Source organism: Myotis daubentonii, chromosome 1 (genome assembly GCF_963259705.1).
Source record: "Myotis daubentonii chromosome 1, mMyoDau2.1, whole genome shotgun sequence".
Taxonomy (NCBI): domain Eukaryota; kingdom Metazoa; phylum Chordata; class Mammalia; order Chiroptera; family Vespertilionidae; genus Myotis; species Myotis daubentonii.
The window spans coordinates 95,686,889-95,714,151 of NC_081840.1; the positions used below are offsets into that span (position 1 = coordinate 95,686,889).

At 38.6% G+C, this 27,263-nt stretch overlaps 1 protein-coding gene across 1 annotated transcript in view; it reads left to right on the plus strand.

The window, feature by feature from the left end:
• The window catches only part of ITGA8 (integrin subunit alpha 8), a 196,806-nt gene that overhangs the window by 148,582 nt on the left and 20,961 nt on the right, over nucleotides 1–27,263 (plus strand). Inside the window, exons 22-25 of the mRNA XM_059711352.1 lie at nucleotides 2,192–2,271; nucleotides 7,648–7,728; nucleotides 14,676–14,781; nucleotides 17,462–17,620. Of these exons, the coding sequence (XP_059567335.1) occupies nucleotides 2,192–2,271; nucleotides 7,648–7,728; nucleotides 14,676–14,781; nucleotides 17,462–17,620 (426 nt within the window). The remainder of the gene's footprint in view (nucleotides 1–2,191; nucleotides 2,272–7,647; nucleotides 7,729–14,675; nucleotides 14,782–17,461; nucleotides 17,621–27,263) is intronic.

A 27,263-nucleotide genomic window follows, 5' to 3' on the forward strand; every position in this document is an offset into this window, starting at 1 on the left:
AGTATTCAGAAGTGTTACTTCTGATTTGTAAGTAGTAATGTCATTTTCATAGAATAGCTACAGTAATATAAAATATTTACATACCAATGAGATTCATAAAAATTTGCAAAATCTTTTAAACAGGAAAACAAGAAAATAGAGGTTCAACAATGACTCCTTAGAATCAATGCGCAGAGATCTGGTTTTAGATTCCACTTAAGAACATGTGTATCTTTAACTAGTATGAATTTGTCACACCTTTTATCTTCACCCCACACTGAATTGTTCTATAATGAAGATCAACATTAGGTAGACTTCATCACAATGTAGTAAGATCCCCGTCCCTGGAAGAGTACAAGCAATGGCACACTCTTTCTCATCATTCTTTTTTTTTGTGAGAAACTGGAGGCCCAATGCATGAAATGCGTGCAAGAGCAGACCTTCACGGCCCCAGCTGCCTCGGGCCCCCTCGCAGCCCCGGTTTTATCCAGAAGGTTATCCAGATGGTCGTTCCACAGTTTGGCCATTCGGTCAATTTGCATATTACACTTTTATTATTATAGATAACCAGTTTTATTGCCACCCCTTGTAGATGCCTGACTAAGCTAGAATCTGACAATATCAAGATGAAAATATACAACCTCCATTCAATTAAAAACTCAAAATTAGCAATATCATAGGTTGAGTGATAGGAGAACCGCAAAGGTAGAGAGAGAGGAAATAAAAAGAAAATTTCTGCCTGATCAGGCCTATGGGATCAGAGGATGTATTACAGGAGGCATCTCTTATCCTGAGTTTTGAAACATGAGCAGGAGTTCTCCAAGTAGAGAAAGCAGGGAAAGGCTTTCAAGGTTTCCAAAGAAAGAAGAGCATGTTGCAAAGGCCCAGAGATTTGAGAGAAAATTGCACACTTGGAATAATAAACATATTCAGCATGGTTGGGACATAAGGATGCATAGGCTTAATAATTAGACATACTTGGGTTTAAATCCCAACTGCCATTTATCAGCTGTGATGCCTCAGGCAAGGCACATAGAAGTGGGAGAATAACTATTTGCAGGAATGTTTGGAGCCATGCAATGATGTGATATAACCACTAGTGGCTTTACACCAGGGCAGTACCTGGCTTGTAGCACATTCAGTACGGGCTAGTAAAATGGTGATTTGTGATAAAATTGACAATGTATTATTAGTTCATCTTATTACTGCATCATATTAACCTGAGTTTTTAATTACAGGTTTGATTCTCATAGTGTAGTGTAGTGGAGACAGGTTCTGGAGTCAGCTTGAAGGAATTTCAATTCCAACTCTGCAGTTTATTTGCTCTGTACCTGGAGCAAGTCACTTAATCTCTCTACTCCTCAGATTGCTACTTGATTGCAAAATGTCAACAATCACAGTCCCTACCTCATGGACTGGTTGCTGTGATTTCATGAAACAATGCATGTTAGGGTTAGTATAGTACACGGGAGAGGCATTACTATCACTATATGTCTTAGCTATTGTTTTTTACCTCATTTATATTATCACTGGACTTATTTTTATCCAAGTTTAAAAATCTGTTTTCAAATTATAAAAATAATAAAAGAGTTTTAAAACTTTTGAAAATAAAGGTGGAAAAAATAACTCACACATTTATAACTTTAACATAGCATAGTATATTGTTTGGTGTGTTTTCTTACAATACGTTCTCACTCCTGTACAATAACTTTTCCACTGATAGACTTTTAAACCATAGCTGAAACACATTACACCTACAACATTGTAATCTTTTTTCTTTATTGACCATCATAATGTCATAAGCATTTTCCACATTGTTGCATAGGCTTCATAGCCATGATTTCTAAGACTACATAAATGTCCATCATAAAATAGAACCAGAGTTTACTAAATCACTCACCTCGTATATTTAGGTTGTTTTTAATTTGGCACACAACAAGGTGTCAGGAGAAGAGTTGGTATGGAGCTAAATGAAGAGAGGAAACCAAAATGTATAAGGACTGGCATTGTCTGGGCCCTACTGTTTCAACTGTATGACTTTCTTTCAGCTCTCAGCCATCCAGGATAAAAGCAGAAAAAGGAACAGCAATCCAGAGTGATGTTTTGCAGGATAACTTTAAAATATTTTATGTTGTGTATAAGGTTCCTCCCATGTAATAACGTAGTGTGTTGTATTTGTGTGTGTGTATGTGTTTGTTTTTTTTTAATTTAGTATTCTCTGGGCCTCCGATTTGCAGTTCTACGTCTTGAGAAAACAAACATGAGCATTAACTTCGATCTTCAAATCAGAAGGTTAGACCTTTAAATGCCTAACACTCAATATTAAAATGATACATAGTGAAATGAATGCTCCTTCATCTTAAAAGTTCATCTGAAATTTGAACTCAGACTTTCACAGTCCATTTTTCTTTTGTTTATCTCAGTATTTCGGTTCTTTCAATGTTTTTGGTTCTGAAAAATAGATTGCATTCTGTAGACCAAGTTATGAGAGTAAAATTTTGTCCTGGGCACCCCCTGCCTCCCTTCACCTCCAGTTTTCCTCATTCTGATGCACATGCCTTCTACCACTTCCACTCCCTCCACATCCTTACCATGCTCTCAGGTGGGGGTTAACTAATCCCTAAGAACAAAATTTCTGCAAAAAAGCATAGAGTTTGCATTAGTAATCTTGAAATCTTCTAACTTCTCAAGAATGAATGAGTCTCTCTCTGATGGTTCAATGTGAGCACCAAAGCAAGATGCAGATAAGATCATACATAGGGTGGGGCAAAAATAGGTTTACAGTTGTGAGTACATGAAACACAGAGTTTTTCTTGAATTATTATTTATGAATTCTTGTGCTGTATTATTTTCCATACAAACAATTATAAACCTACCCTTGCCCCACACTGTTTTCGAAGGGCATAGCCTTCTCTGGCAACTATGAGCTGAGTCATACATAGCTTCCCCCTTTTCCTAAGACTAATCCTGCTCAGGAATTCAAGTGTGACTTTAACCTTTCACCATCTATTCTGTTTGCTTCTTCTGGCTGAAAATATTTCATGAGTAGGAAGACCCGTAGAGAGCAGTGTTCATGAGGGCCAGTAGTCCCAACTGTGGACTACAACCCATTATCCAGTAATGGAATCCATTTATTGACTATAGACTCATATTAAATTGATGAAATATAATACATCAGAGGCCTATTCATGAAACATCCCTTTCAGATAGATATAAATATATAGTAAGATATCCTGGGAGATATGTATATGTGTGTGTGTGTGTGTGTGTATATATATATAATGTGGTCTGCAATTTTAAAAGCTTAAAAGACACTGATGTGGACAGCACATGCAGGCCTTTCATAGTTATTTATAACTTGCTCAGCACGTTCTAATATGAAAATCAGTAGCTACAATTTCATTCTCAAATATTAGGGTGCATCATGGCTAATCTCTAAATGTACCTTCTGTCCTGCAAGAGGGTGTCATTGAAGTGTGAGGATTTTTAGAAAAATTATTTTGCACAATGGATTATTTTAATAGCTACTTAATTAGAAGTTTATGATTAAAGAAAAAACTATAAAATTTATAAGAATATAAGCAATTTCAAAAATCTGCAACCTATGTCAGGGACCATATTCCCTACATTTTGTGCTATATTTCCAGGGAGAAGGGTTTTTGATATTCTTTTCTGACCTTAATTGGGTCTTTTAAATTTTAACTTAAATATTTTTTGCTGAATCTTAAATACTTTAAATATTTTAATCCAAATTAGTGATGGGATATAGATAGAATGAATTATTCTTCATTGTACCCTTCATTGTACCAAAAACTTACTGACTCACTTTTTTAAAAAGCCTATGTAAATGTATATTTTCCAAGAAGCTTAGTTATTCATAAATATTTTCACTTGGGTAATCGGTTAATATTTGTAAGTTTTCAGAGAAAAAACAACAACAACAAAGAAAGAGTGCTCCAAAGTGGAGGACCACCATCACTCCAGGCGGCAGGCCAGTTTCCAATTCTCACCAACATTGTCTGTGACATTGATCCTGTGGTGGCATGTAGCTTTGTGTCACTCGGGGGAAAGATACACCTTTCATAAAATATGCAGCCTTTATTTTTTACAAAAATCTCTTACAAAGGTGCAAAGCAAATTCCTTAACCTTTCCCATTACCTTTGACTGCAGTTATGGGTAATAGAATAGATGCAATTTGCAGTTCACTCGGGGAGCAGAGGGCACCAATAATGTTCTCTACCTTCCCCAGTTCCACCCTGTAGATCAGGGGTGGGGAACCTTTTTTCTGCTAAGGGCCATTTGGATATTTATAACATCATTTGCGGGCTACACAAAATTATCAACTTAAAAATTAGCCTGCTATATTTGGTCAAACATTTAATTAACTCACCCCTGATGCCTTGGCAGGGCCAAACCGAATGATATCACAGGCCTTATATGGCCTGCAGGCCAACATTCCCACCCCTGCGTAGATCATCATTGAAATACTGAATTAGATGATAAAGCGCTGAATTTGATGGAAAGTAGAAATAATCACATTCTTAACATCCCCCTTCATCTAACATCATGACTATTCCATCCTTATATGCTATAAAACTTATGACTATTTTAACATTATTTTGAAAAATATAAAAATGTGAAAATGCAGAAAGAACTGGGGGGGGGGGCTACATAAAGCATCAATCCAAAAACATACATTATAGTGATAAAAGCTTTTGAGAATACTTTTAGTTCTCAAATACGAAAGCATTTGAGAAGTGAGCATTTATCTGCATGCTTTTCTGGCAGACTCCAAAGATGTAAATAAGTATTTAATGGATGGTTTGTGTCCAGTTTAAATGTGTTTAAACCAAAACTAAACTAAACCAAATGCTCTGGACTCTAAAGCTTTTGTCCATATTGACCACTGTTACCCACATTTAATGCTCTTTTTCACAAATAGAACCCAAAAGAAAACTGGACTTTACAAATTAATAAACTTAAAATATTTTGTGTTACCAAATGTTTGCATTAAATGGTGTCTCCATGCCCTGGCACTGTGTGACATGTAAACATTTTCCTCTCTGTGTAGAGAGGGTCTCAGAGAGCAATTCCCATGCACGAACACATCTTTGTGATCATCGTTGCTGCTGCTCCCTCAGTAATGGTGAAATGAACATTATACTAGTATTGCCTTTGCTGATATTCCAAAGACCACAGAAAGCATAGAGGGATTGCTAGAAAGTAGAAAAATAGGCCACAGTAAAGAAAAAGAAAATTGCATTGGAGTAAAAGGTAAAAGACATCTTTATCCTTGATGCATGACGGAGGGTGTAGTCACGGAGAGGAAATTCAGCATTCCTTGCATAGAGCTAGCACAGTTTAAGTAGCTCAGCATCCAGGGCAGTGGCAAATTGCTTGTTTGAATATAGCAATGATATTAGTGAGGGAGGTTTCCTTTCAGGAAAGAGGTCAAAGAAGTATCTAAGTTATATATCAAGCCTGTTATCTTTCTCACCGGGAGTTTTGTTGACATCACTGGTTGTAGTACCAACTGTCATGTCAAGCTTGTGTGGCAGGATGAATCTGATTAGCTAACCAGATCTAGCCTCTGAGTCTGCCTTTGCTTTTGTTAAATTTCAAAACTGCCTCTGTAAGCCTCATATTTGACTCCTGTCACTAGATGATTTTAGTGCTTAACATATATTTTCAGGGTGTTGTGAATAATGAAAATCGTGTTATTTGAACCTCTTAGAAAGAAAATACAATAGAATTATGGAATAACTCAAGTGACACTTTCCCCCCATAATTCTAATTTGCACTTCCACAAAATGGTAATGAACTAGAAAATCGAACAAAGTCTAGCTAATCTGTGGAACAAGTAGACTTAAATTTCCAAACTAAAGCGTTCCCATAATGGGTTTGGAACCACAAAGTCTGCAACAAGTGGAGTTTACATAATGACTTCTTATTGGTTAGTAATTCAGAATCCTGCCTTTAAAAAAAGAAAAAAATGTTTTAGTTGACTGATCCCCCCCAGATGTGATAATAATAAAATGGCCTGGAAACTGGTGTTCAAACTTTGGTGAACAAGTCCCCCTAGGCTCATCACAAGCTTAGCAGTGATTCCCATTACAGGAAATGAGCCTGACATTTGCCTGTTTATGTCTTTTATATGTGTTTTCAGTTTAAGTTGCCTTATCAGTATATACAATTGAACAGGACTTTTACAAAGCAATGTGGGAACAATTCTATCTTCTTTGAAAGCAGACTTTCATCCTATCTTATCCAGCTCCCACATTTAGAAAGCTTCAAAAGCTAAACATAACATACCCATTACCATTGTTGCAGTGTTAGAGCCTGTCCATTGAATCTATGAGATTCCGTGGGAAGAAGAGGTGCTTACTCTTCCTAATGAGACCTGAATATAATCATGGCCTGTTAGTGGTGGTGTGGCCACATCTTAGTTTGCTACAAGCTGCATAGTCCTTTGGGATATGAGGGTGACTTCGATGAAAGCACAGAAGGACAATAAATGCAAGTAAGATTTGCATCCAAAGCTCAGCTACTGGGTCAAGCCTCTTGAGGCACATTTCATCGTCCTTACAGTACTGGCTGCTTAACACAAGTTTTTTGAGAGGAAACACTCACTTTGCCAGTAATTATTTTGGCATAGTTAAATTTTATGTCTACTTATATTTGCTTGAGAGAAAGAAACAGCAAACTTGAAAATCATTTTGCCACTGTGCAAAGAAATATTATTAAACATATATCTTCCATTTTGAGATTCTTTTTTAAAAAAAAATATTGATTGACTTTAAAGAGAGAGAGAAACATCCATTTGTTGTTCTACTTACTTATGCATTCATTGGTTGATTCTTGTATGTGTTCTGACTTGGGATCAAACCCACAACATGGACAATGCTCTAATCAACTGAGCTACTTGGCCAGGGTCCCAGCTTGAGATTCCTGATGCACGTGACAAACATCCATGTCATCTGCTCATTGCCTCTGCACGAACTGCCCAACTTTCTCTGATCTCCCTTCTTCATGCTACTGGCCAAGCCTCTGCTCACCCCCACCCCCACCCAATCAGTCAGTGAGCAGGCAGTGAATGCACACTTATTTTAATATTACTTGAGAAATAAACCATAAGGAAGATAAATTTTCTTCCCAAACAATGTATGGTATGATGCATTCCAGAGCCAAATGCAAATGCTTTTTCCATTATGTGCAGCTTTTGGATTATTCTTGCCAGTCCTTTTCATGAGCATGGAAAATCAGAAGTTGACTATGCTGTCCTTTTTCATTTGATGGGCAATGAATATGATGCTCAGAGAAGTTAAGGAATGTGTCCAAGATAGATGCTGGAAAATGAACTCAGCTCACTGCCTCTTGGGTTTAGCCATTGAAACAGAAAAAGAATGAGCTTCTCTAGATATCAACTGTGCTTTCTGATAAGATGGCTCCTCATGGAAAGTTATATTTATTACTTTTGATCATGATGGATCTTAGCATTTCCATATATAAATGGTTATGATTTTGTAGAATGGATATGCCATTGTTTTCTGAATGATCATGTTGGAAATGTGTGTTGCTTAAATGATATACAGAATGTATTTTATGATCATATATTATAGTAACATGTCTGAGAAAGTATATTTAATTTATATGTCATTGTGTTTTAGTTCCAACAAGGACAATCCAGACAGCAATTTTGTGAGCCTGCAAATCAACATCACTGCTGTAGCTCAAGTAGAAATAAGAGGGTAAGTAATAAGCAAAGCATAGTAGTGGTTATACTACATATAATAATAGCCTTCTGTATATGAGAGTGATGATAAAATACCAGTAAAAACTATATGGAATTTTCCTAATGCATTCAAGATCACAGTTCACTTTGGTATAAATTTTCATTCTTTTCTACCCATTATTAGCTTTCCATTGCAAAGTAGAGTAAACCCTGTATGGTAATTAAGTCTAAGGATATCAAAACAAGGGCTCACTTTATTCCTCAAACTGACAGTTCAGTAATCAAACTATAAAAGCTGGTGGTAAGAAGACAGATAAAATGGACAACCGTGTGACTGCCTGAAAGTCTCACTTCTCCAGTAATTATTTTGGCATAGTGAAAATTCAGTCTCACCATGCCACATCTTGAGTTTAAGAAATGGCTAACTCTGAGATGTGAGGGTTGATGGGATCTACATCTTATAGCTTTTTCATTCTGTCCTATTCTTTGAAGAAGGTGCCAATAAGCCATCAATCGGGAGACAGGAGGAAAGTGGTCAAGTAAAAGGCTTGAAATAACTACCATCTGGGAAATTCATCCTGTGGGGAAAAAAGAAATCAGTAATGGACTGCATGTAGTTCTTATCTTGTGCGAGCGTGGACGTCATTACTTTTATTTTAATTCTTGTTTCTTCAGAACAACGAGTTGGCTAAAAAATATCAACTTGTTTGGGGCTGAATTGTCAATGGGACTCCAGCAATCCTAGTTCCCTTTTCCTTTCCATAGGTCTGAGTATTCACATTCCTCTGCAATGGCAACTATATAGGTTTCTGCACTCAGAGCCCTTGTCACCTGGCATTTTCTTACTCGGCCCCCTGCTGCTCTCAAGGAAAGGGGTGTCTACCTCTATCCTGGCACCTCTGAGGCTCCAGCTCGTGGGTTAGAGAATAATAATAATGCCTAACGTTTATTGATACTTCCAGGTGTTACCCCACCGGTTAGGACATCTGACTGTGTACTAGTGCCCTTGCTGTAGAACGGAGGGAGTTTGGGCTCAGGAGTTAAAGGCTACACAGCTAGGAAGTGGGGGCTGGAATGGAAGTACAGGCAGCCTGTCCTAAGTGCATGCTTATAAATGTCGGCTAGGCAACCTATGAGATGGAGTTTCTTGAACGTTATCTACACAAAATCTCATTTTATGTATGCTTTTGTGTGTGTTTTCCATTCAAATGATGTTTTTGACATTCACCCACTTTAGTCCTTGTGCCTATAGTTCATTCATTTTGACTGCAGAAGAGAATAACATAAAACTATACCATAACTTATTTATCCATTCTACTCTTGATGAATATTTGGGGGTTTTCTTGTTTTTATTTACTTTTTTTGTTTTTTGTTTTGTTTTGTTTTGTTTACAAACCTTCTTGTATATATTTTCTGACTATCTGAATAGTTTATGCTCAGATGTGGAATTTTAGGATCAGAGAATATACAATGTTTCCATTGCTCCACAATATTACTATTATTATTATTTTCCTCATCCTTTGATCTGTTTGTTGATTTTTAGAGAGGGAGAAATGGAGAGAGAGAAAGAGAAAAATATTGAGGCAAGAGAAACACTGATCAGCTGTCTCCTGTAGGCACCCAGGCTGGGGATCAAACCTGCAACTGAGGTATGTGCCCTTGACCTGAAATTGAACTTGCGGTCCTTTGGTCCTTGGGCTGATGCTCTAACTACCGAGAAAAACCAGCCAGGGCACAGTTTATTTACTTTTAAAGTAATTGTTGATAGATTTGTACTTATTGCCATTTTGTTCATTGTTCTTCATAGTTTTTTTTCTGTTCCTTTCTTCTTCTCTTGCTCTCCTCTCCTGTGCATTGAGGACCTTCTGTAGTGTGATGTGTTTGGATTCCTTTCTCTTTATTTTTTGTCTATCCATTATAGGGTTTTGGTTTCTGGTTACCACGAGATTCATATATAACAAGTGATGTTTGTAGCAATCTATTGTAAGTTGATAGCTCTTTAAGTTCGAACACATTCTAAAACTACTATAGTTTTTACTCCTCCACATTTATGTGTGTGTGTTTTTTAATTTATCTTTATTGTTGAAAGTATTACACATGTCCCCTTTGTTCCCTATTGACCCCATCCATTCTGCCCCCAACTACCACCTGGGCCTTTACATATGCATAACACATTAATCTTTTTAACATCATATTTTACAGTGTGTGTGTGTGTGTGTGTGTGTGTGTGTGTGTGTGTGTTTGAATTTTAAAACCAAACTTTCTGGGGAAGAAGTACACTTAGTCATGATTATTGTTCTCTTTATATATTATGGGACTCAACTTAAAATTTTGTTAGTGACTTTGACATATATGTTCATGAGAAATATAGATCTGTAATTTTCTTTTCTTACAATATCTTTTTCTGATTTCGGTATCAGGGATGTGCCAGTTTTGTAAAATGAGTTGGAATTATTTCTCCACCTGCTCTATTTTCTGAAAGGGTTGTGTAGAATTTGTATTATTTTTTTCTTAAATATTTGGTAAAAATCACCAGGGAAGCCATGTGAGTCTGGAATATTTTGTTTTTAGTTTGTTTGGCTTTTTGTTTTTGCAGGAAGGTTTTAATAATTCAATTGCATTCTTTGATATAGAACTATTTATATTCTCTGTTTCTACTTGAGTGAGCTTTGGTAGTCTTTCAAGGAATTTGTCTATTTCATGTAAGTTGTTACATGTTTTCACATGAAGTTGTTCATAATCTCTCATTTTCCTTTTACTATCTGTAGGAAGGACTTCTAATGATGTCCCCTCATCATTCCCAATATTGGCAATTTGTATCTTCTACCTTTTCCCCCAGATCAGTCTGGCTAGAGTTTAGTGATCTTTTCAAAGCACCAATTTTTTTGGTTCATTGATTTAAAATTTTTTTGTTGTTTTTGTTTTCTATTCCATTGGTTTCTGCTTTTATTGTTATTATTTCCTTCCTTCTGCTCATTTTGGGTTGGGCTTTCTCTCTTTTTTTTCTTTCTCCTTCCTCTATGTAGAAATTAGGTCATTGATGGGAGACCTGTCTTCTTTTCTTGCATAAGCATTTTGTGCTATAAATTTCCCTGTGTTAGTAGCATACATAAGTGTTGATATGTTGGGTTTTCACTGTAAATTCACTTCAAAGTACTTTCTAATTTCCTTTTTTATTTCCTCTAACTTATGAGTTGACTCATAGGAAGTGTCCTGTTTGATTTACAGATATTTGGAGCTAATCTATTTTATTTTTGTGAATTTCTAGTTTAATTCCCCATCCCTCTCTTGATAAGAAAAACACTATTTTTTAAATCAGAATAGAAAACAGAAATATTATCTTTTTTAAAAAATCATAACTAGTATATATATAAGTTCTTTCTCCTATAAATTTAGCTTATCTTTGTTTTGCTAACCAAAAATAAATTGAAACTGTTTTATTCCAAAATAAATTTTAAGTTGGGAACTGCTTTTATTTCATAAGTCCAAGGAAGCTAAGGGATTAATGTAGCTATTTTCACATATTCATTTTGCAAGATTAATATTTTTAAATGTATTTCTGTCATCACTTATTGCACTAATGTTTCTAAGTAAAAAAGGTAGAAATGTTTCTATTCATTATACCAATAATCAAAACAGATAAATAAAATTGGGTTTTTCATATGGGTACCAATTATTTTAATTGCTTAATGTTCAACAATAGACCATTTTTTTCTCTAAGTTAGTGTTAAAGTTCTTTTTTAGTCATTTTACAAAATGAAACTCTTTCCTCCAAATACTCAGCAAGAAAACATTAGTTCTAATGTTTAATTCTTAAAAAATAGTCACTGTGTTGAAAATCTTCTATTTTTAGTCCTCAGGAAAATCTAACTTTCTTTTTGGCCAATGATCTTTATTCCAGTGTATGATATCATGCACTGTCTCTAAAAGTTCTTTTCAAAAATTTAGCATTGTTTTGGAATTTAAAATAAACTCAAATGGATTTATTTTGGGGGATGGGAAAACTATTGAGACTTGTTTCATTTGTTTCCAAGCTAGGTAATGTCAACACTGTCCTTAAGCAGATGTACCTGTCACCTGTTGGCACAGAGGATTAATTTAGCATAGTTATGTAAAAAGTAAACTTGGTCACAAGAAGCAGCACCACATATATTGAGATCTCGAAGAATGAGAAAATCTTACCTTGTATAAAATAATCAGGACTGAATGGGTTTGTATTAAGAGAGCCTACAATCATGAATGACCATTTTCTGAATAGCTATGCAGGTAGAGCCAACATTGTTCCATAAATGTTAGTCTTGCTATTTTGGACTAATACTGCTGAAAACAGGGATATGAAAATTGGGTCATGACATACTACTACATTATCAGATTTTAACTTCCTGATAGCATATAGATTTTAAATGATCAAAAATCTAATTCATTGCTTTCCCTCAAAGCTCTTCCCAATATCCAGTGTTACCACTGAGTACCCTAATTTCCTTATTGCTTGAGGGTCTCTGTGAGTAATGCTCTATCTATCCTGAATCTTAGAATGTGAGGCTATTACGTAAGAGTTGTTGGATTACTGCACTGGCTGTTCTCCTAGGCTAATTAGTTAATTATATTCTTTCTCCCTTCCTTCTAAAAAAATAATAACTTTGAAAACATTGAATAATGCTTCCTTATTTAGTTGGAATCTTGAGAGAACCATTCTTTGCCATGGTTTCCCCAGGTTTGGCAAGGTTTTCAGAGGATAGATATGTGAATGCTGTGAGTCATACTTTTTAAATGATTTTTCCACACTCTGTGATAGGTTTCTTTATAGATTTTTATTTGATTTTGTTATAGAAATGGGCCGGGAACTTTCCTCTTAAGTTGTGTTTACTAAAACTGCTGCAGCCCATGGCTCCTGTGGTGCACTGTATATTGGAAACAGAGTGGATGGTGCTGAGCAAACCTGAGCTCTAATCCTCACCTGCAATTAAGTCCCTACTTCTCTGGCCTTCAGTTTTTATTTCATTTATAAAGTGAGGGATTTCAATCACAATGTCTCCATAATACTGGCCCCAGATCTAACTGTATGATTCTGTGGTCCCAGAGAATTCATGACCAGTCCTTTAGGACTAATGATCATAAGAACAAAACAAAACACAAGTTTTCCTAGAGCCTCACAATGGATGTAGGCATGATGAAATCAACTCTATTGTTGCCAAGCTGAGAAGCCTAAGAGTGAAATAAAGCTTTGGGTGGTGAGGTCATCAAGACCATGTGGGAATGGAAGCCCGAGCGCTCTGGACTTCCCTCTAATGAAAGAAGCCTGTCATCTTCTAGACCAGCGGTTCTCAACCTGTGGATCGCGACCCCTTTGGGGGTCGAATGACCCTTTCACAAGAGTTGCCTAAGACCATCGGAAAATACATATATAATTACATATTGTTTTTGTGATTAATCACTATGCTTTAATTATGTTCAATTTGTAACAATGAAATTGAGGGTCACTACAACATGAGGAACTGTATTAAAGGGTCGCGGCATTAGGAAGGTTGAGAACCACTGGTCTAGACTCTTCTTTACCAAGCTCCCTATGTTTGGTCTAAACAGGATTTAATCAAATTAAGTAGGTAAAGGATGCATGACAAAAAAGCAAACCACTTTAAGAGTGGAGGATGTTGAGGTATCCCCCAGCAAGGCTGTGCCCTGCACTTTTTATTTAATAAATACACCGTAAGAATGGATGCAAAATACTTTACAATTTAGTGCATTTCTGTGGTTTTCAGTTTTAAAAACGTATTTATAGCCACCCCTAGAAGACAATGCCCCCAAATTAACTTTGACCAAAAGCATTTGAGATGTTTTCCAATTATTTGTGGTGTGCAACAAGAAAGTTTATCTTCACAATTTTCCAGATGAGGAAATAGAGACGCACAGACATTAAATTATTTGCCCTTGGTTCAGAATTTAACCCAATAAAGTGTACTTTCTGCTTTAAAAAGAGTTTGCCAGGGGGAGGAAAAAAGATAAAGTTCAAAGTTGCTAGAGGCTGTGTTAATTACCAGATACCCTTAAAAAGGGCATTTAAGACATCGGATTGCCAAAAGACACGATGATGTTACTTTTAGCTGAAAGTCTAGAAAGTCTTTTAAATATATCTTTAGCTGAAAATTACTAGAAAGCATTATGGGTTTTCTAATAATTATCTTTTTTGAGATTGTGTGAAAATAATCATTTGGTTTATAATCAGCTTTTAATATGGAATAGCGCCATGTACTACATTTCATTCATCCAGTGCTCACTCTCAAGGTGTAAGTTGGAGGCAAAAATACCTAGCTGTCGGGTTAATATCCTTCTTACATGATTACACCATTTAAGTTACCCTTGAGTTATCTATAAAATGACTTTAGAATATGAACAGGCTTTATTTTGTTTTGGTTCCAGGCCTGGCCTTTTGAGAGGTATGGCTGAATTTATAGGAAGTCAAAGAAACCTAGGAAAGAGGAATATACAAGCAGTTATTTTTCTACTATGAAGTATTTCACTGGACATTTAACACCCCACACAAAATTCTAGACTTTTATTCACACAAAAAAGTCCTATTTCTTGACATGGCTGAAAGTAGGAATTGTATATCCCATACACACACACACACAGGCATGCACACACTCACACTTACACTTATACAGGATCTAATATATATTTATGTATGTATATGCTAAATTATCCACCTCAAGAGATGAGATGATATGCTATAAAATAGCCAATCTCTGAGCTAGAGACTGGTACTTTAGAGCCTATGGTGGATGTTTCAGACCCTTCACCATTCTGATAGTTATTTTGCTGAACATCACTTTCAATACTGTTTTCCTTCCAGGCAATATCCAAATAAACTGAGAGCACTTTCTCCTGGCACTGTGGCACTGACACTAGTGAGGCATTCTTTACAGGTGCCACCATCAGCAGTTAACGCAACTTTCCATGTTTCAGAGTCTCCCACCCGCTGCAGATTGTTCTGCCCATTCATAACTGGGAACCAGAAGAGGAGCCTCGCAAAGAGGAAGGAGTTGGACCACTGGTGGAACATATTTATGAGGTAGCTGTTGTCTGGTGAAGCTGTGTTAGCGGTTTATTCATGTGCTCTTGACTAATAAATGCTTCATAGCTTTTTAAAAGACAACAAATCTGAGCTTCATACACCACCCAGATTTGTGCTATTCTGCTATCATATTGCAATGGAGGAGGTGGGGGAGCGTCTTAACAAGACACTTGTTTTTAATGGTGAGAGCCATTATATAGGGAAAAGCATCTTATCTTGTTACTGCTCTTCTTTGTTAAATGGTCTTTATTTCCTCTCTTTTTAATGTTTAGACAGCCTAAGCATAAAACTAACGAGCTCCCTAGACTTTATTTCACTTATTCTTACATTTTCAGATATCCTTAAAACCCACCCACATCCTAAACTGAAGGTCACCAACCAAAGGTACCAGAGGAACTTTTATGTATTACCCACTATTATACCAAAAAAATGTGTATATAATATATATGATGGGTGGATGGTGGATAAATAAGAATAATTTTACTGCTCATTCATAAACCCAATTAAACACAAATAACTTATTCTGAGAGTTGAAGTAGTCTGCTGATTAGTGAAATGTTTTCCAGAAGCGAGCCAGTGGCTCATGAGTAAACCTGGTCATTTTTTCTCACTTCAAATGTCAAATAGTGAATAGGGAGGAGCTTTGCTGATATAGCATCTGAAACATTTAAATGTTTTACAGTTAGAAGCCAAGATGTAGTAAATGATTAGTGTAGTAGTTGTTCATTTTTTTATTTTTTAAAATAAAATTAATGCTCTCAGTGGAGAGTAGTTATTCCTGTTCATTTTCAAGAGACCAGAAGTGGAATTTTGGTAAAAATGATATTCTAAGCCATTATCCATTTGAGGTTTCTCCTTTTTTTTAAAAAAAAATATTTATTTTTATTGATTTCAGAGAGGAAAGAACAGGGAGAGAGAGATAGAAACATCAATGATGGGAGAGAATCATTGATCGGCTGCCTCCTGCAAGCCCCCAACTGGGGACCAAGCCCGCAACCCGGGCATATGCCCTGACCTGGAATTGAACTTCAACCGCCTAGTTCATAGGTTGGCGCTCAGAGGTTTCTTCTTGATTAATGCCCCCTTTCCTATGTAACCCATGCCACTGATCTAATAATTCTGACTATGACTTCCATTTCAAACTCCACTCTCTGCACTTAACAATAAAGCCATTTCAAAACTGATGAGCGGCTTACATAGATGGGGAAGAGGCATCAGCTCCTGTGCAGTGTGGACGGGAACGCCTCTGTCATCTGCCCAGCCTGCGGTTCAGGAGCAGAAGCCCTGTCCAAAGCTGTGCCTTAAGCCCTCTTGATAGCAAAATGATAACACGGTCCCCAAGGCCATTCGGATTAAGAACTTCACTGGGGAGGGGGGGTGGGAGGGGGAGGGGCAGGGAACATTGTCAAATAATTTATTAAACCTTCTGTGCACTACTTTCTGCTTAAGAGTGGTGAAACTATAAAGTTTGAAAACATATTCAAATTCAATCATTCTCAGGATTCTCAGGGCACACCTGCTTTTAATCTTAGCATGAACAAATCATAAAATTTTAGGGTAATAATCAGTAGCGCCAAAAGAAATCACCGAATGCTTCTTACATGTCTCGAAATATACTGCTATCAATGCATGCCACGTTGTTTTGATAACACGAATTAAATGGGCCACCTAATAAAGAAAACCAATTATAAATGATTTTATTGACCACAACAATTGTCAGAACTGTGGAAAACACACACACAAAGGTCCCTGCTAACTTTGAATTTTTATTTTTATTTTAAAATATATTTCTTTATTGATTTCAGAGAGGAAGGGAGGAGAGAGAGAGATAGAAACATCAGTGATGAGAGAGAATCATTGATCGGCTGCCTCCTGCACACACCCCCCCCCCCCCAAGCTGGGAACTGAGTCTGCAACCCAGGCATGTGCCCTTGGCCGGAATCGAACCTGGGACCCCTCAGTCCGCAGGCTGACGCTCTATCCACTGAGCCTAGCCGGCCGGGGCTAACTTTGAATTTTTAAGACCACAATAAATGTGAATATACTTAGTGTTTTTGGTAAGCTGTTCTGTGTCCTGTGAGTACAGGATTCTTTAGCTTGAAATGTTCATCTCTTTAAGGGATGTGCCTTTCGTTCCCTGAGATTTGCTGATTAAAACAGAAGGAGCTCAGCTTTGAAATGCGCACTTGAAGTGAACTGTGGTGAGCCTGGGCCTTTGGCATTTGATGGATAGCCATGTTTCCAGAAGGTGAAAGAGAGTGCATCACATATGGTTGCAATTGGCAAGTCAGTAGTCAGGAAAGAAGCGATTTCAGTGCAAAGAAAGAATAACTGGGTTTTGAAAGCATATAATTCAAATTGCATTTCTAACACTGCGATTAAATTAATATAAATTTAAGGTAAGCATCACAATGATCAGACATGGTTAATGTGGTCTGTGCAGAGGAAATCTGCTCTGAGAGCCTCACAGATGGAAGAGTCTGCCCTAAGCTCCAGCACATCTTACTCCCAGAGCTCCGCTTGCTTTTAGAGACTCTACTTCTTATTTTTCACAGTCATAGTCCAGATGACGTAAAACCAAAAGTCATGCTTTCCAGAATGGGTGCAGACTGTGTGGAGTCTGCGCTCCTCTTCCTGCCTGTGTTGTGCCGTAACAGGATGTGTTCCTTGCTTGTAGTTGCACAATATTGGACCGAGTGCCATCAGTGACACCCTTCTGGAGGTGGGCTGGCCATTCTCTGCCCGGGATGAGTTTCTTCTTTATATTTTTCATATTCAAACTTTGGGACCTCTACGATGTCAAACAAACCCAGATATCAACCCACAGGATATAAAGGTAGGAGCCTGGTCTAACCTACAGATTTGCTTACTTTTTTGTTTGTTTGTTTATCCTCAGCTGAGGATATTTCCCGGAGGGTGGTAGGGAGGGGGAGAGACAGAGACAAACATCAATGTGAGACACATCGATTGGTTGCCTTTCGCACGTGTCCCAACCAGGGCCAGGGATTGAACCTCCAACCGAGGTATGTGCCCTTGACCGGAATCGAGCCCCAGACCCTTAATCTGTGGGCTGGCTCTCTATCCACTGAGCCAAACCAACTAGGGAAGATTTGTCTACTTTTTATGGTAAGGAATAAACCAAAACAGTGGCTTATGTATATAATAAAAGCAAAGTAATCATGTTTTTTCCATGGTAATTGATTAGACCTTTTCTTTTAGTTTTATAGTTAAAATGCCAGACCTAACTTAAAGTATCACACCTAGAAAACTTAAATCTCTCTTAGTCTTATGGTGGCCTGTTATTTATTTAGCCTATTTCTATATGTACTTTTTATATATTGTTTGACTAGCAACACAACCAAACCCAAATCATAAATAGACATGTCATGGTTTGGAGAATTTGTACAAAATGCTATTTTTACAGTATTTTTGGTATATTGCCAAAAGACATGAGGATCTTTGCCAAAACTGCTTTTCCAGCTGTTGCCAATAGCGAGTGTTGAAATGCGATAATTTGCCAAGGGCCATCTCTGTGCCCTGAGAACCCCCAGACTGGAATGATGAGGACCCCATTCTTTAGTGAAGCTTATAAAGAAGCCGAGAGCAGTTCTCCTCAAACTGTTAAGCATATCTCAATCACCTGGGAGTCTAGAGTGCAGGGTCTTGGGTGAGGTCTGAGACTCTGCCTCTCTGTAAACACTCCTCCTCCCTCTCTTCCCACCTCCCCCCCGCCACCCCCCATAGCTACAGACCTGGTTTGCTGGTCACACTTCACCCAATGAGGACCTCAAGCATCCACGGAGCTGATCCCATCCAGATTAAGATTCAAATTTGGCTTTAGGTTCCTTCTGGAAAGGAAAGAAATTAATTAGCATATGCCCTTGAAAATGTCACATTTGAATGAAGGGGAAAAAACCCACTTGTTAATCAGAGAACTTCATTTAAGAATGACCATTCTCTAGGGGCTGCAGGGACACAGTGTCTCTGTGAGAAACGGGCGGAGGGCAGGCTTGTGAACACTCACTCGGCCTCCAGGACACAGGGCTCCCTCTACTCTCAGGGCCACTGGGACATTGCCTCTGATGAAAAGCTTCTTTTTACAGCCCAATATGCCTTCTGTTCAAAGAGAGGAAGACCAAAAGAGAGTTCAGTATTAAAAGATTTATGGGACATTGAGCTTCCTTCTTTATGGGGAAGTAATAAAGAAGACTACTTGTATTCCTCAGAATTATTTAAAATACTTCCTCCCAGGAATTTTACTTTCCATTTTCTCTCTCCTTTTCATTGACATCTCAATGTCTTCAGAGACAGTAGCTTATATTACAAAATTAACATCTTCAAATGTTAATGTAGAACCTCCAAGTAATTAAAACGTTCACATATCCTGTTCTGCAATTCACATATACTCTATTTCAGTCATGGATTCTTAGAGCACATGCAGAAGGTTTCTAACTCTCTTTGAGTGTAATGTTTAGTTTATATCTGACACTATTTATATATGTTTGTATATATTATGTAACTTGTTTAATGTGCACCATGTTGGTTGTGAGTTATTTTTTCTTCATTGCAATTAACAATCATTTACAATGACTGGAGCAGTACAAATAGATAATATTTTTTTGACAGATTCATGCAAACTGAGTGGTAGTATATACTAAACACCTGTATTCCCTGCTACCCAATTAGTGTTTAACATATAGACTTTGACTTAAAATCTGTCCAAGGTTAGTAATTTTTTAAAAAGCAACTTAATTATGTTTCTTTTATAAATTTTTCAATCTATGGGAAGTGAAAATAAGAGGATTTGAAGTAATAGTTCCCTAAAATAACTAATTATTATAATTCATGAATTCTTGAAATTCTGAATTCATAGGACACTTGAAATGTTATTACTTTCAGGTTCTCAATGCTTTGACCTATATTCAATAGGCATAAAGAGCTTTTATCAATAATTACATTTTTAAAATTAATAACCAGTATATTTTATATAGTAACTATAAACAATTGAGTACTTGATTATTTTCCTCTTAAAATATTAAATAATTTATTGGTGAAGTCACTATCAATTTTCTTCACAATTTATTTCTTCCTAGATAACTCAAAGCTAAAATCTGTTCTCTGTCTTAAAAATTAGTTGGAAATTAGTAAGGAACAAATTACTTATTATATCTTGTTATCTTCAAAAAATTGGTTTGGGAAATTTTAAAATTTAACATCAATTTCAGATTCTTACATCACAGATAATTGCTGCTTTTTAAAAATTAGAACATAGATGGTTTTGATTTTTAACTACCTAAAGTTATTTTTTAAACTTGGTTCTTGAAGAAGTACAGAGAGGGTAGGTTTAGTAAAAGGAACAGGGGAACAGAAATATATTTGTATAGTCAAGAACTAAGTCCCAGCATTAAATCTGGGTGGATGAAGGTAAAATTTTTTACTCTTTGGCTCAACAGTTTCTTTATAAGTTGAGTGGTAAGTGTTAAGTGCCTTTAAAACATCTGCCTCTGTGAGCAATCCATGTTCTGTGAATCCTTTCTGAGCACGCCCTAGTCCCACTGGACTAGCCACCAAAATACTCCAACTGTGGACCTGCCAAGGGGGAACCACCCCCCAACTTTCAGACGCTTCCTCTGGAGGATTTGCGGAGTCCCCAACCATGTCTTCCTCTTCAACCATCCCATTAATTTCCTTTCAGCAAAATCCCTTTCTCTCATGTTCACATACATTTTTTTAGTTAATGTCTCCCTCCTGTATATATACTCATTTTTAACTACCCCTGAAAGTAGCTGCCTTCTCCACTGCCTCTTTCCAACTCTGATAAGTTCCTAAGGAAATTTGTTTATGAAAAAGCAGCAGTTTCTGGGCCACACACTCTAAGGAACCATTGCCACCAACTCTAAAAACTTCGCAGTCTCTCCCCCCAACCCCCGCCCCCCCAAAGCCTCTGCAGAATCTCCACGTTTTCCTCTAATTAAGGGTATTAGCATTTAATATAGTGTATTTAACACAATGATTTGTTTCTGTGTTTTTTTTTTAATCCTCACTTGAGGATATTTTTTCATTAATTTTTAGAGAGAATGGAAGAGAGAAGGAGAGACAGAGAGAAACATCGATGTGAGAGAAATACATCAATTGGTTGCCTCCTGCAGGAGCCCTGACCAGGGCCCCAGGCCGGGGAGGAGCCTGCAACCAAGGTACATGCCTTTGACAAGAATCGAACCTGGGACCCTTTGGTCTGCAGGCTGATGCTCTATCCACTGAGCCAAACTGGCTAAGGCTGTTTCTGTTTTTTAAGTTACTCACATAGCAACTGTCCCAGCTTTATTTTTTATTGCAGATGCATAGTTTTATGTACCAAAGCCATATTGTGCATAAAGTAGATTTGCTTGTGGGCTGGCCTGAGAACTGGACCACCATTTAAAACATCAGTTTTCAAGAGAAATGCATGCTGAGTGCCAGACATCTAGCTTAAAACTTTCTGAAATACAACCCATTTATAAGTTGAATATACAGTATATTGCAAATATGGTTTTGCGTACATAAACCTCAAAGTCCAAAAAGGCCTGAACAAGGCTCAGTTTTGATAACAGAAGCTGGTACAGTTTGGTTATCCCAGCAAAGAGGCCTAATATCCACAGGGTTTGAAGCACAAATACTGACAGCCTTTGAAAGTCACCATCATGATCATTCTGTAACCTGTGGCTGTTTTAGGAGACAGTAGGCAAAAGATCTCACCCACATACACCTTCCTTGTTGCCCAAATACAGAGCATCAGCAACTAAATTAAGGTGTGTGTGGCGGGGGGGGGGGGGGGGGTAGTCAGCAAGGACATAGTCAGATGCCACTAGAATTCCGTGAGTTTTTCATTTAAATATTTGCCTCATATCAAGCTTCATGGAGCTTCACTCAGCCTGCTTTGTTGACACTGTTGAAATATCTGAGTAGGAGGGTCAATGGAATCATGGGTAGGTGGTGGGTTCAGGAAAAGCTCGGTGCACTGCACAGTCCAAGTAAATGTGAGGGTGTGGCAGTGCCTTGGGCACATTCACTGCTACTTTCACTTCTGCCTCCATGAAAAGGTTCCAGTGTTGGTTGCCGGTTTCTCCATGATGGTTTCACTTCACCAAGTGTCTCTGTCTTCTATAGACGTAGGTGCATAAGCAGACGGCTTGAAGGTTCTGACTCCAGGCTTCACAGTCCAGAAGTGAAAGACTTTAATGTGGCACATTCTACCATCTAAAACAGAGGTTCTCAACCTGTGGGTCGCGACCCCTTTGGGATCCCTTTCACAAGGGTTGCCTAAGACCATTGGAAAACACATATATAATTACATATCGTTTTGTGATTAATCACTATGCTTCAATTATGTTTAATTTGTAACAATGAAAATACATCTTGCATATCAGATATTTACATTACGATTCATAACAGTAGCAAAATTACAGTTATGAAGTAGCAATGAAAATAATTTTATGGTGGGGGGTCACCACATGAGGAACTGTATTAAAGGGTCTCGGCATTAGGAAGGTTGAGAACCACTGATCTAAAACATTTTGAAACATTCAACTCTCTGCAGCATTCAGTCCAATCTATTAAATCTAAATTCATCTTAGATCCAATTTGGAATGAAATGTTAGAGTTGAGTAAATTATTCCTCAACTGTTCTTAAGGCAGCCAAATAATGATTTCAAACTACCAATTTTCTTATTTTGGTTGAATCTTTTCTGAGGTTTGGAGAGTTCTGCAAACAGGCTATGATTTCTAGATAAGATGAAGTTGAAAGAGTGAGCACTATTAGGGAACCAACATGGCATAAAGAATAATGAATTTTTTTAATTGGCAAGATTTCATAGTGAACTGCCAAGTATGAGATGCTAGGAGAAAGGGCTACGGGTTGTAAAACTGTACCCAGGAGAGGAAGACAAATGAGATGCTTACATTGAACCTGCACTAAGATCACAACACAACATTCTGGGTTTAAGTGCAAGAAAGGAGAATCCTGAGCTAGACAACCCTCACAAGACAGAAAGCCAGTGCTGTATACAGAACTGTCATTGGAGCAATGGAAAGCAGGAGGTCATGACTGAGGACTCGTCTCTTGAACAAGACCATTCCCAGAGGAAGCCCAAATTACAACCAGATAGCACAAACATGGAAAGCAGAGACACAGAAACTGTTTGTCAAAGATTATAGCCCTGCAAATAGCTTTTTATTTGGTAAATCAGTGAGCCCACAGACAGTGGCTTGGCTTGGCAAATTTGCATAATTTTTCTTATCCTTAGGAGAATTTTTCTCCTTCATAACTGCCGTTTACTTACTGCTTCTCATTAATTCAGAAAGCAGGGACATTTGTTACTTCCTAGAACAACAGCTTCCAACCAGTGCACACCTCTCAGTCTCTCATTTAATTCACCCTTTGCTTTTTAATAGTACCTACAGGTCCAATTTTTAGCCACCAAAGAGAATATGCTCTCCAGGGTCAATTTCTCTTTACCTTATCTACTTTGTAAGATTGTTTTCAGGTTCTCGTGCATATTTTGAAATGTAAAACACATGTCCAACAACTAAGGAAAGCTTCAAAATCACCAATGGGATGAATTGATTCTTTTAGTTACGCTTTGCATGAACTTTTCAGGATGTTAAAAAAAAAAATGTGGGTTTCTTTCTTCCCAACAAATTCTTAACATTTATGTCTTAAAGAAAATTACATGGAAGTCTGACCTCCTGGGCTTGCCTCTACTTCTCTTTAATTATAGCAAAGAATTACATGAGAGAAGTCTACCATCTCTTGCTTACTAGGAATACCTGAAGTCCAAAAGCAAATGACAAACAAGAAAAAGATAGTACACATTGCACTTGTTTGGGTTCACAGAGCCCTTCATCTCATTTCATCCATCACTTTTCTTCAAAGGCTGTTTTCCAACTGGATTGCAATATTCCAGCTACACAGTATTCTATAAATTTAATCCTATACCAGAGCGAAGAGTTTGGTGACGAGTAATGAAAATAGAAAACTCCAGTTGGGTTCAAAATCTGAGTGGCAGCTGGGGGAAGAGCCATATTTACTAACAATTGTTTCCTTATTGCAGAAAGGAGCAATTTTCATATTTGTTCTGAAGAAGATACTTTAGTGGTTACCACCAGCTTCTCTCAGCACTTAGCAAATGTTACTCGGAACTGAATGTCTGTGTAACATGAGTCCTGAGAGCCCAGCCTTCCTCACCTCTAAGGATTTCAGATTAAGGAAAAACATGACCTGTGGGTCACACTCTGTTGTGAAACAGACTCCAAAAGTTCATCTGGAAAATAGGCTTTCACTGTTGTTTACATTTCTTGGATAACTTCTTGTTTTTTTGTTTTGGGGTTTTGTTTTGTTTTCTGTATTTTGAAATAATTTCTGGAATGTCATTTGAGAAAACTGGTTTGCAAGCTATTCGAAGGCTTTCTGACTATGGTGTTTAAGAGTGGCATTCCCTCTATCTGTAAAGTAACATTGCTAAAAAGAGGAATGTGTTTTATCAACTTCCACTGCGTGATATACAGATATTCATTCTGTAGCTCAGAGTAAGTCCTATGTTTTGCTAAAATACCACTTAAAACATTTGATAATGATATACTGGACCCACCCCAATAGGTTGTGTTCTTTGTACACAGGCTGCTGCATCCAATGAAACCACACAGGAATTTGAAGAGTTTTCTTCTCTTTGGATGTTTATTTTACTACTAGAGGCCTAGTGCACGAAACTCATGCACTGGGTTGGGGGAGTCCCTCAGCCCAGCCTGCGCCCTCTTGCAGTCCAGAACCCCTCAGGGGATGTCCGCCTGCCAGCTTAGGCCAGTTCCCCATGGGGAGCGGGTCTAAGCCAGCAGTCAGACATCCCTCTTGCAGTCCGGGAGCCCTCACTCCTTCCTGCCCGCCTGCTCGCTTCTCCTTACTGCTCGGCTTGCTGCTCCTTAGTGCTGCCATGGAGGCAGGAGAGGCTCCTGCCACCACCGCTGTGCTTGCCAGCTGTGAGCCTGGCTTCTGGCTAAGTGGCACTTCCCCTGTGGGAGTGCACTGACCACCAGGGGTCAGCTCCCGTGTTGAGCATCTGCCCCCTGGTGGTCAGTGTGCATCATAGCGACCAGTTGTTCTGCCATTTGGTTGATTTGCATATTAGGCTTTTATCATATAGGATTACTACTACTACTATCAATAATAATAATAATAATAATAATAATAATAATGGGCTGTAACTTGGGAAAAAATACACACTCTCTAATTCCTTCCAGCATCTCTTCTCTGTAGTTTGGTTACCTACAGAATTAATTCTGTAAGAGATCTCCCAAAGGCCTATTAAAAAAAAAAAAAAGAAATTATACATTATAAATCTCAAAGCAGCCCAGCCAGCATGGCTCAGTAGTTGAATGGCAACCTATGAACCAGGTTACAGTTAGATTCCCGATCAGGGTACATGCCTGGATTGCAGGCTCAATCCCCAGTAGGGGGTGTGAAGAGGGCAGCTGATCAATGATTCTCATCATTGATGTTTCTATCTCTCTCTCTCCCCCTCTCCCTTCCTCTCTGAAATCAGGGGGGTTGGGGCTCTGTACCCTGTCACGCACAGAGCAGGGCCAATCAGGGGGTTGGGGTGCTGCCCCCATCACACACAGAGCAGGGCCCATCAGGGGGTTGGGGCACCGACCTCTATCACCCACAGAGCAGGGGCTGATCAGGGGGTTGGGGCGTTGCCACTCTCACACTCAGGGCAGGGCCGATGGGGAGGTTTTGGCTCTACCCCGTCACACACAGAGCAGGGCCCGTGGGGGGGGGGTTGGGGAGCTCCCCCCTATCAGGCACAGAGCAGGGCTGCTCAGGGGATTGGGGCCCCGCCCCCTGTCACACACAGAGCCACAGGGCGATCAGGGGGTTTGGGCGCTGCCCCCTGTCATGCTGATCCCGGTGCCGGGAGGCCTCCCAGCTCCGCTGATCCCAGTGCTGGGAGGCATATTACCCTTTTACTATATAGGGTAGAGGCCTGGTGCACGGGTGGGTGCTGGCTGGTTTGCCCTGAAGGGTGTCCTGGATCAGGGTGGGGGTCCCCACTGGGTTGCCTGGCCAGCCTGGGTGAGGGGATGATGGCTGTTTGCAGCTGGTCACACATCCTTCAGAGTGGGGGTCCCCACTGGGGTGTCTGGCCAGTCTGGGTGAGGGGCTGAGAGCTGTTTTCAGGCTGGGAGTGACTGAAGCTCCCAACCGCTCCTTTTTTTTTATTTTATTTATTTTTTTTATTCTGGGCCAGCTTTACCTTGAGGCTTGGCTCCAGCTCTTAGGCCTCCGTGGCTGAAAGTAGGTTTCTGGCCTTTGCTTACAATGTTGCGAATCTGCTGGCTGAAGTCCGGCGGTATTTGTTACAACGTTTCTTAAACTGCCCGCTCAGAGGCCTGCAGCCTCAGGCGGGGAACGTTGGTTTCCTCCAACGATCCTCCGTCAGTGAGGCAACCAAGCCTCATGTTAGTTTCAAGCTGCCTGGCTGCCGGTGGCCATCTTGGCTGACAGTTAATTTGCATATCTCGCTGATTAGCCAATGAAAAGGGTAGCAGTTGTACGCCAATTACCATGTTTCTCTTTTATTAGTGTAGATGTTATCTTGTAATCTGCCTTTTCCCCTTACTAAGATTTTATAACTTTCTAAATTATATGTAGCTCTACATAGTTTTTAAAAAACTATTTAAGAGTGTGGACTCTATCTTTGTCCAGTAGATTTTTCTAGGTTCTTAGGACATATTGGGCACTATAACTTCACCTTTTGTAGTGCATCCTACATCTGCATGTGAGGATGTCTTTTCTCCCACAGATATGAGCATACCATTATTGTTCCTGTGACTACAAAAAACAACAACAAAAACAAACAAACAAAAAAACCCTGCATAAAAGAAGATGTGTTTGTCTGAAGGGAATGGGAGCAGAAAATTAGGGTTCTGTATTTGGTTAGTCTAAAATAAAGAATGTTAATGGGGCCCTGGCTAGTACGGCTCAGTTGGTTAAGTGTCATTTCGTTCCATGCACCAAAAGGTTGGGTTCAATTCCAAGTCAGGGCACATGCCTGGGTTTTGGGCTTGATCCCCAGTAGGGGGCGTGCAGGAGACAGCGGATTAATGTTCCTCTCTCAGATTGATGTTTCTCTCTCTCCTTTCCTCTCTCTTTAAAATCAATAAAAACATATTTTTTAAAAATAATCTTAATTAGATATTATGTGTAATTTATTGGAACTCTCTAAATATGGATTGAGCCATCAGATGAGCCAGCCTGGAGCCTGAGATAAAGTCATAAATTCTAGAATACTTGCAAAACCAATTTGGAGCTGAAAACAAAGTTTATTATGGCATAATGTCCATTGGACCTGATTAGGAAAAATTATTTTCATTAGAACCTGTTTTTTTCCTGAGGGAGCACTTCTTACAATAGGAGTTTGGGGCTCAGACATGCTGAAGTCGGG